This window comes from Astyanax mexicanus, unplaced genomic scaffold (assembly GCF_023375975.1).
Source record: "Astyanax mexicanus isolate ESR-SI-001 unplaced genomic scaffold, AstMex3_surface scaffold_34, whole genome shotgun sequence".
Taxonomy (NCBI): Eukaryota; Metazoa; Chordata; class Actinopteri; order Characiformes; family Acestrorhamphidae; genus Astyanax; species Astyanax mexicanus.
In genome coordinates, this window is record NW_026040044.1 from 535,694 (window position 1) to 555,311 (window position 19,618).

A 19,618-nucleotide genomic window follows, 5' to 3' on the forward strand; every position below is an offset into this window, starting at 1 on the left:
TCTGTGTGAGTCAGTTTGGATCTGTGTGAGTCAGTTTGGATCTGTGTGATTCAGTTTGGGTCTGTGTGAATCAGTTCGGGTCCATAAATCAATTGAATCAAATGAGTCTTTAATATGTGTCTGTTTTGAATCAGTTATTCTAAGCATTTTTTGAATCATTGATTTAATTTATTATATAGTGAATAGACTGTTTGGAATAGCAATTATTTAAAGTTTTGTATTGTTTTATATCAATCTTTTTTAAATTTCCTTCAGAATAAATAAAGTATTTATCGATCTAGTTGGAGTCTATAAATCAATTGATTCATTTCAGTTCTGATCAGTTCAGATCAGTGTGAGTCAGTTCAGATCAGTGTGAGTCAGTTCAGATCTGTGTGAGTCAGTTTGGGTCTGTGTGAGTCAGTTCGGATCTGTGTGATTCAGTTTGGGTCTGTGTGATTCAGTTCGGTCTGTGTGAGTCAGTTCGGGTCTGTGTGATTCAGTTCGGGTCTGTGTGATTCAGTTCAGGTCTGTGTGATTCAGTTCGGGTCTGTGTGATTCAGTTCGGGTCTGTGTGATTCAGTTCGGGTCTGTGTGAGTCAGTTCGGGTCTATAAATTAATTGAATCAGTCTTTAATATGTGTCTGTTTTTAATCAGTTATTCTAAGCAGTTTTTGAAGCATTGGTTTAATTTACTTTACTTACTACATAGTGAATAGACTGTTTGGAATAGCAATTATAATAATTGTTAAATTTGTATTGTTTTATATCAATCTTTTTCTAAATTTCTAAACTTCAGGATAAATAAAGTATCTATATATCTATCTATCTATCTATCTATCTATCTATCTATCTATCTATCTATCTATCTATCTATCTATCTGTCTGTCTATCTATCTTAAAATGTACAAATCACACACAAACACGTAAACAAGGAAACAGACAGTAAAACGAACAACTGGTTTTGTTTTTGTATTTAGTTTTGGTTTTAGTGGAATGTACTTAAACATACCTGTGTTGGGCAGACTGGTTTTACTGCGGCATTTTTTACATTAAAACCTACGTACAAAAAATTTGAGGAACAGGGAGGCGGAGCTACAGCAAAACGAAACAAATCTAATCTGATATACGGTTATCCTTTCTAATTATTACACACTCTCCATCACACACTCTCCATCACACACTCTCCAACACTCTGCAATACACAGTTTATACTGTAACCCTGTGCAGAATGAGGACCGTACTCGCTGTGGCCGCCCTGGTGGTCGTGGCCACTGCAGTCAGTGTCTCTCTGGAGGATCTGGAGTTTAAGGCATGGAAGCTGAAGTTTGGTGAGAACTTTATTTGACTTATTTTACCACACTGTAATACCCAGATAGCATACCCAGGTGGTGAGGAATGGGTTAAACATTGGCCTAAACAGGTAAAAAATTATCCCAAAATGTTTAAACATGGGCCAGGAAAGGTTAAACACAGACTAAGAGGGCTTAAATATGTGCTAAGAGGGGTAGGCATGGTCAAGAAAGGGTTAAACATGGTGAGGAATGAGTTAAACATTGGCCAGAAAAGGCAAAGATGATCCCAGAGTGTTTAAACATAGGCCAGGAAGGGTTAAACACAGACTAAGAGGGCTTAAATATGTGCTAAGAGGGGTAGGCTTAGTCAAGAAAGGCTTAAACATTGTGAGGAATGGGTTAAACATTGTCCTGAAAAGGTAAAAATGATCCCAGAGTGTTTAAACATGGTCCAGGAAGGGATAAACATGGTGAGGAATGAGTTAAACATTGGCCAGAAAAGGTAAAGATGATCCCAGAGTGTTTAAACATAGGCCAGCAAGGGTTAAACACAGACTAAGAGGGCTTAAATATGAGCTAAGAGGGGTAGGCATGGTCAAGAAAGGGTTAAACATTGTCCTGAAAAGATAAAAATGATCCCAGAGTGTTTAAACATGGTCCAGGAAGGGTTGAACATGGTAAGAAATGGGTTAAACATCGACGAGGAATGGATTAAACCTTGGCCGGAAAAGGTAAAAATGATCCCAGAGTGTTAAAACATGGAACAGGAAGGGTTAAACATGAAATGGGAGGGCTTAAATATGGACTAGGAGGGATAGGGATGGTGCAGGAAGGGGTAAACATAGACCAGACGGGGTTACCATGTTAAACATGGGCTATGAGGGGTAGACATGGCCCAAGAGGGGTTAAACATGGTCCAGGAGAAGTAAAACTTGCACCAGGAGGGGAAAACATAAAGAGAGAAGGATTAAACATGTGCTAGGAGGGGTTAAACATATACCAAGAGGGGTTTAATATGGGCAAAAGGGGTTCCACTAACAACATACGTACAACTCCACTCAAAGCCCATGCCCTATTGAAACCCACCTAGCCTACCAGATTTTACAAATCTGAGACCCACAGTGTAATTAATAAACAGTCCATAAGTAGCCAATCACATTTGTTACTAATTGATTAACTAACTAATGTGTTATAACTATTCTGTATATCCTAATATGTATGGGCACCCCTTCTAATGAGGGCATTGAGCTTTTTAAAGCTTATAAATGTGCACAATATAAAATAGGACTATATGGAACAGATAAATTAATGTGAACCCATTAGCTCCATGTCTAACTCTTTTCAATACCATTGAATTCAGAAGAACCCAACACTTTTATATTCACCTATAGTGTATAAGATTATTAAAGAGAAGGTTACTACAGATGTTCTTTCTTTGTTTTGCTGTCTATACGTTTTTCTTCCTCTTTCTAAAACCGGTTTACAAAAAAACCCGAATGATCACATTATCTGAGCTGGTTTGGGGGGAGGGATGTCAAATACATATGTGTTTCTTCTTCCCTGTACAATCAGATCAGATAATAACAAGTACATAAGTACATTTTTACTTTCATTTTACAGTGATCTCAGTGTTGAACATTCATCTGAATGCTATCAGTCCTTCTTCTGTTGGTGTTTATCAGTAATCTGTATCAGAAAGCTCTAAGCTGATAGTGTGTGTTCTGAGTAACTGTGTGTTTGTTAGGTAAGAGCTATTCCACAGAGGAAGAAGAGTCTCAGAGGAAGATGATCTGGCTGACCAATCGTAAACTGGTCCTGGAACACAACATGCTGGCAGACCAGTGTCTCAAAAGCTTCAGACTCGGCATGACCCACCTAGCAGACATGGTGAGGACACTGTGATCATCACTTAAAACCAAAATGAAATGACCAAAACGAATATAATACCTGTAACTATATCACATTTCTAAAAAAATTTAAAGATAAGTTATCCAAACCCTATTCATATAAACACTTTAGCAATGCCACTTTATCAATAAAAGGTGAAAGACTGAAGCCCATACTAAAATACACTGCAATTTAAATTAAACTGAGTGAACTAAAGGACTTTACTACATCCTGCCATCTTCAAATATGACTCCCTATAAGACTCCCTATAATTCACACTGATTGGTTTGTGGGATAAATTACAATCTTGTCCTGCAGCAGAATTAGTCCCGAACTGATTCCCCTCAGATTCCTTTATAAGTGCTTATAAATAAGGGTTAATCTACAGTTACAGTAGATACAGAATCACCAGCACTGTAATCTGTTGTACCCGTACTGCTCTGTAATTAATCTACAGTTACAGTAGATACAGAATCACCAGCACTGTAATCTGTTGTACCCATACTGCTCTGTAATTAATCTACAATTACAGTAGATACAGAATCACCAGCACCGTAATCTGTTGTACCCATACTGCTCTGTAATTAATCTACAGTTACAGTAGATACAGAATCACCAGCACTGTAATCTGTTGTATCCATACTGCTCTGTAATTAATCTACAGTTACAGTAGATACAGAATCACCAGCACCGTAATCTGTTGTACCCATACTGCTCTGTAATTAATCTACAGTTACAGTAGATACAGAATCACCAGCACTGTAATCTGTTGTACCCGTACTGCTCTGTAATTAATCTACAGTTACAGTAGATACAGAATCACCAGCACCGTAATCTGTTGTACCCGTACTGCTCTGTAATTAATCTACAGTTACAGTAGATACAGAATCACCAGCACTGTAATCTGTTGTACTCATACTGCTCTGTTATTAATCTACAGTTACAGTAGATACAGAATCACCAGCACCGTAATCTGTTGTACCCGTACTGCTCTGTAATTAATCTACAGTTACAGTAGATACAGAATCACCAGCACCGTAATCTGTTGTACCCATACTGCTCTGTAATTAATCTACAGTTACAGTAGATACAGAATCACCAGCACTGTAATCTGTTGTACCCGTACTGCTCTGTAATTAATCTACAGTTACAGTAGATACAGAATCACCAGCACCGTAATCTGTTGTACCCATACTGCTCTGTAATTAATCTACAGTTACAGTAGATACAGAATCACCAGCACCGTAATCTGTTGTACCCGTACTGCTCTGTAATTAATCTACAGTTACAGTAGATACAGAATCACCAGCACTGTAATCTGTTGTACCCATACTGCTCTGTAATTAATCTACAGTTACAGTAGATACAGAATCACCAGCACCGTAATCTGTTGTACCCATACTGCTCTGTAATTAATCTACAGTTACAGTAGATACAGAATCACCAGCACCGTAATCTGTTGTACCCGTACTGCTCTGTAATTAATCTACAGTTACAGTAGATACAGAATCACCAGCACTGTAATCTGTTGTACCCATACTGCTCTGTAATTAATCTACAGTTACAGTAGATACAGAATCACCAGCACTGTAATCTGTTGTACCCGTACTGTTCTGTAATTAATCTACAGTTAAAGTAGAATCACCAGCACTGAAATCTGTTGCCCCTTTTACACCTGCTATTTTGATTCACACCAAACTGAATGGTCCAAAGCTTGGAGCTAAGTTCTTCACCATCTTCCTCTCCTTCTGTTTCTAACAGGATGACCAGGAGCATAAGCAGATGTTCAAAACCAGCCCTGAGTCCTTCAACAAGAACAAGACCCACCAGCCAGCTCCAAACCACCATCAGAAAGATGGTGTTGGTCTACCCAGTTTGGTAGACTGGGTTTCTGCAGGATACGTTACACCGGTTAAAAACCAGAGCCATTGTAGATCCAGCTGGGCCTTCAGTGCAGTGAGTTACCGCTAATGCTAACTAATGCTAACTTGTGCTAACCATACACTAGCCGACTTCGAAAAGACTCCGAAAGTAGCTTTTAACCCTTTCAGACCCTGCATCCATTACAATCGACATCATGCATTTTCTTTATTTAAACTGTTTTGTTGCATAAAACATTATTTAGGGACTGTTTTCCATCAGAAACGACCAGCCAATAAACAAGTTTATACACTAATTAAACAGTAGCTTGGTCCCACCCACTGCAAAACACTGGAAAAACCAGAGTAGTACCAGAGGCCATTGAGGCAAAGTAATAGATCATTTTTAGCATTTACCATGATGTAGAACATGTTTAATTATGTTTTAAACAATTAAACACTGTTTAAGGATGGTTTATGAAGTAACAATATAAATATAATCAATATTATCAATATAAATATCAATATAAAATATTACACACATGCTTACAATGTAATGGAAATAAAAATAAACTACAGATTTTGTTACAGACAGAAAACAGCATACTTATATTTTCTTTCATCACTGGAGATAATTCAGGTCTGAAAGAGTTAATAGACTAAAGTCTGACACTCTCTCACATCTAAAGACGAGTCAGAGACTAAGATTTTATAAAGACTGGGGATCCTGCAGGGTCAATATTTGCAAGACTGCAACCAGATTCTTTCTAAAATTATTGATGATTATTATTATTATTATTTATTAGGGTTCAAGCACCGAAGGTGCGTAGAACCCTATTGTTTTTGCTAAGATTTTTCTTCTTCTTCTTATTATTATTATTAGGGTTCAAGCACCGAAGGTGCGTAGAACCCTATTGTTTTTGTTAAGATTTTTCTTATTATTATTAGGGGTTCGAGCACGTAGTGCTAGAAACCCTATTGTAATTGTTCTGATTATTATTAGGGGTTCGAGCACGTAGTGCTAGAAACCCTATTGTAATTGTTCTGATTATTATTATTATTATTATTATTATTATTATTATTCTTTTTCTGCCATAGAAGTGATTGGGCAGAAGAAACCGTAAGGCCTACAGGGCTGAGACTTGGTCATATGGTAGTACTTCTCACTACTCAGATTCAAAAGATGAGCCCGATCGGCCTCAAGGGGGCGCTATGGTGAAGGTCAATGCGTTAGGCCTCGTAACTCCCACGCCCTGATAGCTAGAGCAAAAATTCTTGCATTATATGATTCCTTGGTTAATGGCAAATCAAAAAGGTCCAAGGACCAATCCTGACAAGTTTGGTGTCAAACAACTCAGCAGAGTCCCAACCTCAATAATTATCGAAAAAATCTTGAAATTTGTAAACAAGATGGCCGCCACATGCAAATGAATCTTACCGTGGCACACCAAAATTCACTCTAACAGCTGTAACTTTTGAATGCTTAAACTGAAACGAATGCCGCTTTAGACCTTTGGTCCTAACATGATTCTGAGGTAGCCTGTCAATCTGTGTAGACGTTCGCCCCCAGGAGGCGGAGCCAAAGCTAAAAATCTGTTTCTCAGGAACCGTACAAGCTATCAAGCTCTCGTTTGGCATGTATCATCTGTGTGCTATGTCCTAATGGTCTACTGAAGGAAAATTTGATATGTAAATTTTTGTGGTCGCTATTAGCCAATCAGTTTCCAGCAAGCTTTTGACAGGCTAAACAATCACCAATCAGGACGACACTTATACTGTACATGTATATGAGGGCCTTCTATCACCCTTTAAAATATGGCATTGATTGGCCTCTAGGGGGCGCTATAGCAGAAAATCATTTATATCTAAATGTACGTGTGGCCCAGTCATAGGATTCTTTTTTATTTGTATGCTTTGCTGTAACCTTTACAACTTTGTAATTACATGTCTTTACCAAAAATGTATTGTTTTGCATCAGTGGCCAGTAGAGTAAAAATTGCACATGAAAGCCTTTTCAGAGTTATTTGGCCAAAACTCTGGCAATGTTTGCGGCATGCCAAAACTGTTGAAGCTACTAATTAACAATGACATTTCAAGCACATGTGCCAAGTATGAGCCAAATAAGTCTTCAGTAGGCTCTACAGTGACAAATTAACTATTTTCAATTTATTCTATTTATCGCTATTTTCCAACCTAAATGGACAGAAGACAGGAACCTTTCATCCTATCAACACACAAATTTATACACATATATAGAATGATAATCCGATCTAGATTGCAAATTTTCAGCCAAATCGGACATGTTTTCCCTCTACAACGGCTGGAAAACTACAGCGATTTTACAGGCCTCAAGCCTGTATTATCGCTATTTTCCAACCTAAATGGACAGAAGACAGGAACCTTTGACCCTATCAACACAGAAATTTACATACATATATAGACTGATATTGTGATCTTGACTACAGATTTTGAGCCAAATCGGATGTAATTTGCCACTGATATGGCGAAATAGCAACAGCAATTTAGCAGGCCTCAAGCCTGTATTATCGCTTTTTTCAAACCTAAATGGTCAGAAGTCAGGAACCTTTGATCCTATCAACGCAGAAATTGACATACATATATAGACTGATATTGTGATCTTGACTGCCAATTTAAAGCCAAATCGGACTTTTCTTCTCCCTGTAATAAATAGATATACTCGGATAGGAACCTCTCTCTTTCTATCAGACAAATAGATTTCCAGCAGGTTATATATGGTCTCTTGCTGCGCTCTGGTGGTCATTTGGTGAAACAGCTACATTTGAATTATTCTAAATTAAAGCTCTGCTGAACTTATTTAATCTTGCTTGTCTTGCTTAATTGAACATCTTTATCCTTCTTGGTCATGCTGGTCAGCCACCTGGGTCATTCTTGTTTGTGCTCCACCCACTTAATTTTTTTTATATTTGCATAATATGCAAAACCTGCTTTTGAGATCTTGTCCTTGGCTCCTTGACCAATCATGACATGTTTGGTGTCAAACAGTTCAGCAGAGCTTACTCCTCAATAATTATTTAAAAAATCTTTACATTTGTAGACAATATGGCCGCCATATGCAAATTAGTTCTATCATGGTGCAGTAAAATGTCTTTAACACTTATAACTTTTGAATGCTTAACCTGACACTAATACAACTTCAGTCCTTTGATCATTACATGATTCTCAGATACCCTGTCAGTTTAAATAGACATACACCCCCAGGGGGTGGAGCCAATGCTAGATAGCTGTTTCTCTAGAACCATACAAGCTACCAAGGTCGTCCTTGCCAATTATCATCTATGGCCCATGCACTAATGGTACACCAAATGAAAATTTGAAATGGACACTTTTGTGGTCACAATTAGCCAATCACATTCCAGCAAGCTTTTGACAGGCTGAATGTTAATCAGGTAAAAACTTATACACTATTATTGATATTATTGGTTACTGATATGTGCCCTTTTATGCCTCACTGCTAGGCTCTCAGCAGGATAAATGTGGCTTGTGTTTTTCAATTTAAGAACTGAAGTTGTTTCACCAAATGTCTACTAGAGTGCAGCAAGAGACCACATAAAACCTGATGAACACTACAGCTCAATTTATCAATGCTTTTCAACTTTACTCACACCACTCATCTGGCATTGTCATTACTGTCTTTATGGTCACGCTGGTCACCCAGCTTGATTCTTTTTCCTCTGAAAAAGCAGTTGTGCAGCCTAAACCGTAAGTCGTAGAGAAATGAAACTTGGTAGGTAGATGTAGAATCAGTGCATCTCGGTGGACAACAAAAATGGCACCGATTGGTCAAGTGGTGGCGCTATAAACAAGGAAATTCATTTTTCACATTTTTCTCAATAACTCAAAATCCATAAGACCTACCTTCAAAATTCTTTTTTTGATGCATTCCTTGGGTCAATAGCTACAACTTTTCAATTTGGACCATGCACTTCCGTCTATACAGATTTTTTGCTAATTTGCATAATATGCAAAACATACTTTTGCGAACTAGTCCTAGGAATTGTGATCAATCCTGGCATGTTTGGTATCAAAATACTCGTGAGAGCATGCCCTTCAATATTCATCAAAAAAATGTTGAAATTTGTAAACAATATGGCCGCCATATGCAAATTAGTCTTTCCGGATATATGCCCCGTTCACTTCAATTGTTAAATTTGGAACACTGTTTCTCAGCAACCGTGCAACCTAGCAAGCTGAAACTTTGCATGCAGAATCTATCATACAGCCTCTAAAGGATGTTCAAAGGGCAACTTAATCAATCAACATGGCTGAGCACCATCAGCCAATCAGCCTTCAGCAGACATTTTGGCAGGCTGAATGTTGCCCAATCTGGATGACACTTGGCAGTTATGTTCAGGTGGAGACACTGTAGTGACCTGCAAAGTGCTGAAACAACAGCGGCCACTGGGGGGCGCTGCTCCAAAAAATCATATATATGTCAATCATACTGTACTATTTTGACATCTAAATGTTTGTGCCATATTAAGTACAGTGGCTCTGACAAATTTGTCAATACAACTATGTTTAAAAAGTGCTTTGTTTATTCATAATTGCTTATTGTTTGAAAATAGCAATATTGATACTAGTCTCTGGATATTTGGCCTATCACCTCCATTTCAGACTTGTTGTACACTGTAGAGTCTCTAGGTTAAGATTCAATAAAAACATTTGTGAAAATTTCACATACAATAGTGTCCAGGCATCAAGCAATCTGTGCGTCCTTGAAATTCCCAACCTAAATTGCTGTAATTCTGCAGTATTTGCTCTAATCTCACAATGTCAAAGACCTCTGTACAATATCACTCTGATGAAGCACCATTTAATACAGAACTAGATTTAGAATAACTTTGTAATTATCATATCATATGTCATATCAGAACATTCACTCCTTTGTGCCTCTGCTCAACATTAATAACAGATGAAAGACTTTTGATAATTTCTAAATGTGACAGAGTGTCTCCAAATATGTTAAGACCTTCTTACATGCTCTAGTAGGCACTATTGTGCCAGTTGGTGCTTGATGAAGCGCCATTTAATTCAGAACTAGATTTAAAATAACTTTGTAATTACATGTCATGTCAGCTGATGCACTCCTTCATGTTCATTTAAACTTGTTTGGTCAAACATTTCAGCTTGTTTTGCAAAGGTTAAAAGGTCAATCTGAACACCACTTTGTGAAAATTCTAGTTGAAGCCACCTGATCAATACCAATAACATGTAGACACCTTTTGACTAGTTCTAACTAACTTGATGAATATCCTACAAACTTCAATAGATATGTATGTGAATTTAAGCACTGATCATTTTGAAAGGCCTCTGTTCAACATTAATAACAGGTGAAAAACTTGATAATCTCTAAATGTGACAGGGCATCTCCAATCATATTAGCCCTTTTTACACATCACCATTCTATGCTCTATTAGGCACCATTGTGCCAATTGGTGCTTGAACCCGATGATTGATGCTTGCGGCTATATTTATTATTATTATTCTTTTTCTCCTGAAAAAACACTTGTGCAGCCTAAACTGTAACTCCCACAGACTTGGCACTTGGTAGGTTGATGTAGTATCAGTGCATCTCGGTGGACAACAAAAATGGCACCGATTGGTCAAGTGGTGGCGCTATAAACAAGGAAATTCATTTTTCACAATTTTCTCAATAACTCAAAAACCATTAGACCTACATTCAAAGTTCTTTTTTGATGGATTACTTTGGACCATGCACTTCCGTCTTATATAGATTTTTTGCTAATTTGCATAATATGCAAAACATACTTTTGCGAACTAGTCCTAGGAAATTTGACCAATCCAATCCAAAAAGTTGAAATATGTAAACAATTTGGCCGCCATATGCAAATTAGTCCTTCCGGATATATGCCCCATTCACGTCAAGAGGTAAATTTGGAGCACTGTTTCTCAGCAACCGTGCAACCTAGCAAGCTGAAACTTTGCATGCACAATCTCTCATACAGCCTCAAAAGGATGTTCAAAGGGCAACTTAATCAATAAACATGGCTGAACACCATCAGCCAATCAGCATTCAGCAGACATTTTGGCAGGCTGAATGTTGCCCAATCTGGATGACACTTGGCAGTTATGTTCAGGTGGAGAAACTGTAGTGACCTGCAAAGTGCTGAAACAATCCGGCCACTGGGGGGTGCTGTTCCAAAAAAACTAGTATATGTCAATCATACTGTACTATTTTGACATCTAATTATTTTTGCCATATTTAGTACAATGGCTCTGACAAATTTGTCAATACAACTATGTTTAAAAAGTGCTTTGTTTATTCATGATTGCTAATTGTTTGACAATAGCTATATTGAAACTAGTCTCTGGATATTTGGCCTGTATTTGCACACTGTAGAGTCTCTAGGTAAATATTCATTAAAAACATTTGTGAAAAGTTCACATACAATAGTGTCCAGGCATCAAGCAATCTGAGCATCCTTGGAATTGCTAACCTAAATTGCTGTAACTCTGCAGTATTTGCTGTAATCTCACAATGTTAAACACTGCTGTACAGTATCACTCTGATGAATCACCATTTAATTCAGAACTAGATTTAGAATAACTTTGTAATTACGTCATATCAGAACATTCACTCCTTTGTGCCTCTGCTCAACATTAATAACAGGTGAAAGACTTTTGATAATTTCTAAATGTGACAGAGTGTCTCCAGTTGTGTTAGACCTTCTTACACATCACCATCCTATGCTCTAGTAGGCACCATTGTGACAGTTGGTGCTTGATGAAGTGCCATTTAATTCAGAACTAGATTTAGAATAACTTTGTTATTACATGTCATGTCAGACAATGCACTCCTTTGTGTTAATTTAAACTTGTTTGGTCAAACATTTCAGCTTGTTTTGCAAAGGTTCAAAGGTCAATCTGAACACCACTTTGTGAACATTCTGGTTGAAGCCACCTAATCAATACCCATAACATGTAGACACCTTTTGACTGGTGCTAACTCACTTAATGAATATCCTACAAACTACAATAGATTTGCATGTGAATTTAAGCACTGATCAGGTTGAAAGGCCTCTGCTCAACATTAATCACAGGTGAAAAACTTTTGATAATTTCTAAATGTGACAGGGCATCTCCAATCATATTAGACCTTCTTACACATCACCATTCTGTGCTCTAGTGTGCACCATTGTGCCAGCTGGTGCTTGAACCCGCAGATTGCCGCTTGCGGCTATATTTTTATATTATTATTATTACTCTTGCTTGCTCCACAGCTCCACCAGGTTCTCCTCCTTTTCTCATCCATGTGCAGTTCCTCAAACGTTCCTGCACTCGCCTTTTGACTTCCCGAAGCTTTTCTCCTATTGGCTGTTGACATCGTTCCTGTCACTGTCCAGATCAGTAACAGGAATCAACCCAAATTCTTACATTTAAAAATAGACATAAAATTTTAACAACCATAATGAAACAAAAGGTTTAGAAGACATGAAATGTTCTTAATGCATAATAAAATATATACAGTATTGTGCTAAAGTTTTAGGCACCTGTGTGAATTTCAGTAAAGAAAATGCTCATTATCTGTGAAGTAAGTGTTTTTAAGCTCAGTAAAACAGAGAGACGCATTACAATAAATAAAAACAGCAATTTTACAAAACGCATCTCCTAATCTCCTCGAGTTTAATAGAGTTATTTCTAGTTCTCATTATTTCAACACCTGTTTTGGTAAATTACTGGTTAATTTGGTAAATCAGGTGAGCTGCTGACGGAACTGAACATAATATACACATGCTGGCTGAGGAGCATCCAGGAGAAATCTGGAACTACACTTTGTTCTTCAGCTCGGCTCACAGGATAAAACATACTTATAGTTAATAATGAGAATTCCTTTTTTGGAATTTTTTCAGGGAAAAACACTTATTTTGCTCAGATTAAATGGATTAGTGTAATTTCAATTACAGTTACAATTAGGGTTTTCAGTATATTTGATAAGTTTCTTATCAAACATGACACCTTATTTAAGTGAAGCTAAAATAGAAGTCCTCATGATTCATGCGTGCAATGTCATTGACAAAAATGCTGGCCTGTGAAGAGGTTAAAACAATTGAGACCTTTCTGTTTATCTCCATTGTTTTCCATCATCCCTCACTCTCAGACGGGGGCGCTAGAGGGTCAGATGTACAAGAAGACAAGGAAACTTGTACCCCTGAGTGAGCAGCAGCTGATCGACTGCTCTTGGCTTCAGGGAAACGAAGGTTGCGGTGGTGGTTCAGTGGAAATGGCCTTCCAGTACGTCAATGCCAATGGTGGTCTGCAGACTGGGGACTCCTATACATATACAGCCAGGGTAAGCTCACACTGTAAAGCCACAATTTGAAGAAAACCGACAAGATAAACCTAACTCAACTGCTTCAAAAGTCTCATTATGTCTAGTTGTGTCTCTAGTATAAATTAATGCTATGTGAGCCTTGTGAAAAAAAGTGCTTCGGTGTTTCTATGTAGCCCTGCTTTAGTTCACTGGATAAGTGGTCTCTGAAGGAAGACAAGTTTTGGCTATTGCTCATGAATATTCATACATGCAAACATATCGCCTCTGATTGGCAACATCACTGCAGCAGAAAACAGCTCTAAAACTCAAAGGACAAAATATTTTCAGAGATACAGCCTTAGTTATAAAGATACAGCACTGAGTGCTAGATGAATTTAACCCTTAAAATTCACTTAACACTTCAGTGCAAATAACTGCTTACCCGTGGCTGTGACCCCACTATCTCCGCAGCAGCGCAATTCACTCCACCACCCCTCCCCCTACCTGTGTCATAAATAGCGTTTCTTTCAGCTAAACTAACGCTACTAAACTCATAAAATCTGTTGTGAACTGCGCCGCTTTGACCGGTGTTCTGTCGAGTGGTATTGCTTTGTCAAACCATCCTTCCCTAGTATTTATTTAAGGTCTCTGTAAAACTCAGAATCCACCAGAGATCTGATTTAAACCTAGAGTAACTTACACAAGATAGTAAACATTAATTAGCTCTGTAAACAGAGTAAACAGAGCTGTCACCTCTTCCTTAGCTATAGCTGCAGCACGGGTATAGCGCGGTCTGTGGGCAGTCCTGAGCCAAGGTGGGCAAGGCCATGAAGTCACTGGTTGACATTTCTCTGATCAACTTGTGTTTCTGAATATTTTCTTTTACTAGCTGCTGCAGACAATGGAGGCTGAGAAACAGTATCATGCGCAGCATCATAAACAACTCAGAGAGACCTGCTGTATTTCACAAACAACAAGAAAAAGTGGATTTTGGCTGAATGAGATCTTAAGTTTTGAGCAAATATTTATAGCCACATATACATTTAGTCTGTTGTCAGTAGTAGTCTGCTTCTTTTCCATTGCATTCTAGCAGCATCTTTTTGCATACTAGAAGTCTTTTAGTTTCTGACTCCCACCGTCAGTGTGTAGTGTTTCTCCCAAGGTTATCTTGGGTGTGATTATAATAGGTATGAACTACCTGGCCTTGATGTTGTAGGCTGCAAATCTGAGCATCATTAAGTTAAAATTTGTGCATAATAAGTTAAAAAGTTTGCCTAGCCCTTCTTCTACTGCCTTTTTGTTATCTACCTCCTGCTTGCAAGTTTTGGTACGCCCTATTTATTTGCTGCCCTGTTTTTTACTTTGTATAAATACTTTGTAATAAATCTCTTTTCTACATTCAGCATGTGCCTCTGCATTCCCTGGTTCCTGTGTTCATTACAGATGCTACCCACCCAAAAACCTTAGAATAAAACAGGCCATATTTGCTAATATTTGCCAAGGTAACCCTGTACCAGTGCTGCCTGCTAATGGAAACCTGTGCTTTGGGTCTTGAACAGAATTCCCACTTTCCTTCAACCTCTCCTGATTGTCCCGTCTCTCTACAGGAAGGGATGTGCCTCTCTTACCCACCGTACATTTCTGCTACCTGCCGTGGCTTTCAGAAACTGGACAGTGAAGACGAGTATGAGCTGCAGCAAGCCGTGACTGCAGTCGGACCCATCTCTGTGGTTATAGATGCCTCCAAAAGCAGTTTCCTGCTCTACCAGTCAGGTAACCTCCAGAAACCTCAAGAACCAACTGAAAGAACTCCCTGTTCTTGTTCCGGGTGGTGGAGTTTACTGGTATCACTCAACAAATAATTAGGATTTGTTCATCATTCAGTTAGTGATATCTAATCTGATTGTGAATATGCCGATTGGATCAGGACCAGGCTTGTGTTCCTTTTGGTCCTAAAGTACTAAAGATAGGTGGTCATTTATGGTGGCTCCAAGATTTGGGGGTTTCACTTTTGTGAGATTAACCAAGTGAGAAAATATTTTTAAAAGTATGTACATCCCTATAATATTAATAAGCAAAAAGTGCCTAAAACTTTGAAGAGTGTGTTGTTCATGCATTACATTGTATTTTGTATTGTATTTAATCTGGTTAGTTTCAGTTTCACACTGCAGTTTAGTGACTGAGCATCAAAACAACTTTACTACATCCTGTCATCATAACTCACCTACATGCAGAGTCTACCTTTACATTCGTTTATAGACAACAGCGGCATGTTGTTTAAAGGTTTACCTTTCCTGGTGTTGTGCTGAATTCTGCTCCCTGCCAGAATGTGTTTCTATTATTTGAGTGCAGAATGAGTAAAGAACAGATGAAGAACAGATTCCTCTCAGATTCCTTTTATTTGCGTTTAGAAATAAGGATTAAATCTACAGTTACAGTCAGTACAGAATCACTATAGAAATTTGGATTTCAACACAACACCTCTTCTTTTTCTCCTTCTATTGTTTAATGTTTGATGATAGCCTGACTCTATAACCTTTCTGTAATTTAACCAAAAAGTGTTTTCAAACCAAAAACAAATAGACCGTGGTTCAGGTGGTCGAGGCAGAGACCCTGCTGTGATCTGATTTCTGATAAACTGTATGATTACAGGTATTTACAATGAGCCGAACTGCAGCACGTACAATCTGAATCTGTCTGTCCTGGTTGTTGGTTACGGCACCGACAGCTCCGGACGCGAGTTCTGGCTGGTCAAGAACAGGTAAATGAACAAGCTAAATGAAGGTCTCATTCCATCAGTTTTTTATTCATTTTAAATGTCTAGTTGTGTCTCTTGTATGAATGAATGCCATGTGAGCTGGTTTCTGTGAAGAAAAGTGCTCCCATGATCCAGTATAACACTGCTTTAGTCCGTTGAAGAGATTGGGGAGGGATCTTGCTCATGAATATTCATACATGCAAACATATCACCTCTGAACAGCACTGGGAGACACTAATAAATAATAAGCCTTTGCAGTTTCATATGTTACTTTACAACATGTGTATGCCCTGCTAAGTGCAGTTCAGCCGCTGACCTATTCTTAGAGTCTCTGTAAAATGCCAAATATGTCGGAAATCCTATTTAAAACTATAGTTATTTTGGTACACACAGAGGTGGGTAGTCCAGGTCAAGAAAGTAAAATTACACGCTGGGTTTTGTTGGCTGAGCCACAGCAGAGCCACAAAAGCAGTTGGAACAAAACCCCGGGGTGGATTTTTACTTTTACTAGTGTAAACAGAACTGATCTAAACATATTCCACATTCCACTGCAAATCTGCTCTGAACTCTGGCACAAACCTCTGAGTTCATACTAAAGAATTTATTCTTAGAACATCAATTACACAAGGGTACCAAAACCTTAACATACCACTTACATACAGAGGATTTTTCAGGTATTTTCTGATTTTCTGAGCGGCATCATGGCTGTTTTAATCCCTGATGTATGCATCTGTTTTGTAATGGTATTTTTATATTATATAAAGGTATTGTGTGATAATTAAAATACAGCAAAGTTGATGCCGAGTGTTCCAGTGGTCTAAAGCGCTGCCACTATGATCGGGAGATTGCTGGTTCGAAAACCTTCTGAAGCAGCTTGCCATCAGCTGCCGGAGCCCCGAGAGAGCACACAGGGTCTTGCTCTCTCTGGGTGGGTACAGTAGATGGCACTCTTTCCCCTCATCACTCCTAGGGTGATGTGGATCAGCACAAGGCTGCATCTGTGAGCTGATGTATCAGAACCGAGTCGCTGTGTTTTTGCACTTAGACTATAAGCTCAGTATAAAAAAATGTATCTTTCGGAGATCTGTTCTTAATAAACGTTTTCTTCAATAATAGGTCAATGCTTTTTCAGTGTTGCAACAATTATTAACATCATTCTGAACAGATTTTGCTCATAATTAGGATCGGGCTGGCTATTTTGGGCCCGATCTTAGCTCTAATTCATTCACAATATCTCGGAAAAAATCCTCACCCCCGCCTGTGTAGTCTAGGCACTGCAGTGGGAACGGTACGTTAAGTTCTCTCTCACTCATTTTTTTGTTTTAGCACGACCACTTGTTTTATTTTCATGTCACGACCAAGCAAGCTACAATACATGCTCAGTACTTTGATTTAAACCAGTTTCTGCTCATTTTTCCTTTGGATAAGAACCAAAGTTAGGATTTGTCCCCAGAACAAGTGTATGGGGAAGTTTGGCTGGTTCTGGTTTACGGAGCTGCGGTGGAAACTAGCTCCCCTGAGCTTTGTAATCAGGATATTTGGCACAACAGTGTGCCGTGTTCCAAATAAAATCAAGGTAAAAAAGGCACAACCAGATTCACACACAATGCACCTTGCATTTTAAGTGGGCCTTATAGTCCGAAAAATACGGTATGTTGCTAAATAAATTGATTTCTCTTTTAAAGTGTATTAAATGGTATACAGCATCTCTCCAGGTACTGGTATATAAAAAAGTAACACAGTGCATCATTTAATCCTAATAAATCCAAATAATGCACCAGCTCCAAATCCCACATTAATGTTGATTTATTCTGCAGCTGGGGGACTCAGTGGGGTGAAAGAGGCTACATCAGGATGTCCAGGAACAAAGACAACCAGTGTGGTATTGCCACACGAGCCAGCTTTCCTCTAATTTAAAGGTATATTTCCTCACATCAAGGTTATATAATCTTCTACACTGTGCTTTATAGACACTTAAAGACTTGTGTGTGTTTATTATATTAAAGGTGAGATGTAACACTAGTATTGTCTGTGTGTTTATTATATTAAAGGTGGGGTGCTAGACTAGTACTCTCTGTGTGTTTATTATATTAAAGGTAAGGTGCTAGACTAGTACTGTCTGTGTGGTTATTATATTAAAGGTGAGGTGCTAGACTAGTACTGTCTGTGTGTTTATTATGTTAAAGGTAAGGTGCTAGACTAGTACTGTCTGTGTGTTTATTATTATATTAAAGGTGAGGTGCTAGACTAGTACTGTCTGTGTGTTTATTATATTAAAGGTAAGGTGCTAGACTACTACTGTCTGTGTGTTTATTATTATATTAAAGGTAAGGTGCTAGACTAGTACTGTCTGTGTGTTTATTATATTAAAGGTATGGTGCTAGACAAATACTATCTGTGTGTTTATTATATTAAAGGTGAGGTGCTAGACTAGTACTGCCTGTGTGTAAATTATGTTAAAGTTGAGTTGCTACACTGGTACTGTCTGTGTGTTTATTATATTAAAGGCGACATTCTAGACTAGTACTGTCTGTGTGTTTATTATATGAAAGGCGAGGTGCTAGACTAGTACTGTCTGTCTGTTTATTATATTGAAGGTGAGGTGCTAGAAATAAATGATGGGATTTTATTGACCAGCGTGAGCAGATTCCCTGAAAAATCCACACTGAGTTTTGCAAAGCTTCTGACTTTAAGATTTTTAAACTAGACCAGATCATGGAGAACGCAGCTATGGGAGGAATGTTTTGTTTAAAAGAATTTATTCTGAAATTATTCACTCACCACTGTTGGGAACTCTCTAAAATTCACAGTAATTTTAAACATTTGATCATAGAATTCCCCCGGTAATCAGAAGTAAATATTTTTATTTTCATTTTTCAGATGGAACAGATACAGACTGCTGAAGAATCTCAGGAGGAGGGCTCAGTCTGATCACTGTTTACCTGTTTAACCTGATCATCTACATTAAACATCTTTAATTCAGAATAGAAACATGTATCTACCAGAGCTAAAACAGCTACTGTTAACAGATTTTACCTATTTTCCCACTATATATTTTTTCATTTACTGATTTTCCATGCTTGATAAATGGACGGTATAATCCTTATATTCATAATATTGATATATATATAAAAACTGCTACAAATGAACTAATAAAAATCTGCATTTTAAAAAAAAGTGTGATTGCTCGAATAGTGACTGTAGTGTGAATTAATCAAAATTCAGTTTCTGTTAAAGACAGGTTCTGGTACACTATATACCTATTTTTCATGTTTACACTAAAGAAACATCCTAATTAACCTATATTCATTTTCATGCTTACACTACAGCATCTGCTATTCAATATCTATTTCCATGATTACTTGTGGAGTTTATTCCCAGTCTTGTAGCAGTGAACGCACTATACTGGATCATACTGTGGAGCTCCAGTAGTGAAGAACACAGTTCTAGCAGTCCCCATGGTACACTGCCTGCTATTACACATTCTGACCACTGGAGGGAGCCACAGCATCACTTCAGCTCCCAG

The 19,618-nt window shown here is 38.1% G+C and overlaps 1 protein-coding gene across 1 annotated transcript; it reads left to right on the plus strand.

Moving 5' to 3' along the window:
- Positions 1–870: 870 nt before the first annotated feature.
- Positions 871–19,254, plus strand: LOC103037685 (procathepsin L). The gene is made up of 8 exons (XM_007241546.4): positions 871–1,310; positions 3,019–3,161; positions 4,923–5,117; positions 13,182–13,373; positions 14,942–15,107; positions 15,987–16,095; positions 17,910–18,011; positions 18,973–19,254. The coding sequence occupies exons 1-7, from the start codon at positions 1,211–1,213 to the stop codon at positions 18,007–18,009; spliced, it is 1,005 nt and encodes a 334-aa protein (XP_007241608.3). The 5' UTR covers positions 871–1,210; the 3' UTR covers positions 18,010–18,011; positions 18,973–19,254.
- Positions 19,255–19,618: the final 364 nt, after the last annotated feature.

Coding starts and splice junctions, on each gene's coding strand:
- LOC103037685 (XM_007241546.4), top strand. CDS start 1,211: ATGAGGACCGTACTCGCTGTGGCCGCCCTGGTGGTCGTGGCCACTGCA. Junction 1,311..3,018: donor GGCATGGAAGCTGAAGTTTG/GTGAGAACTTTA, acceptor TGTGTTTGTTAG/GTAAGAGCTATTCCACAGAG. Junction 15,108..15,986: donor TTTCCTGCTCTACCAGTCAG/GTAACCTCCAGA, acceptor GTATGATTACAG/GTATTTACAATGAGCCGAAC.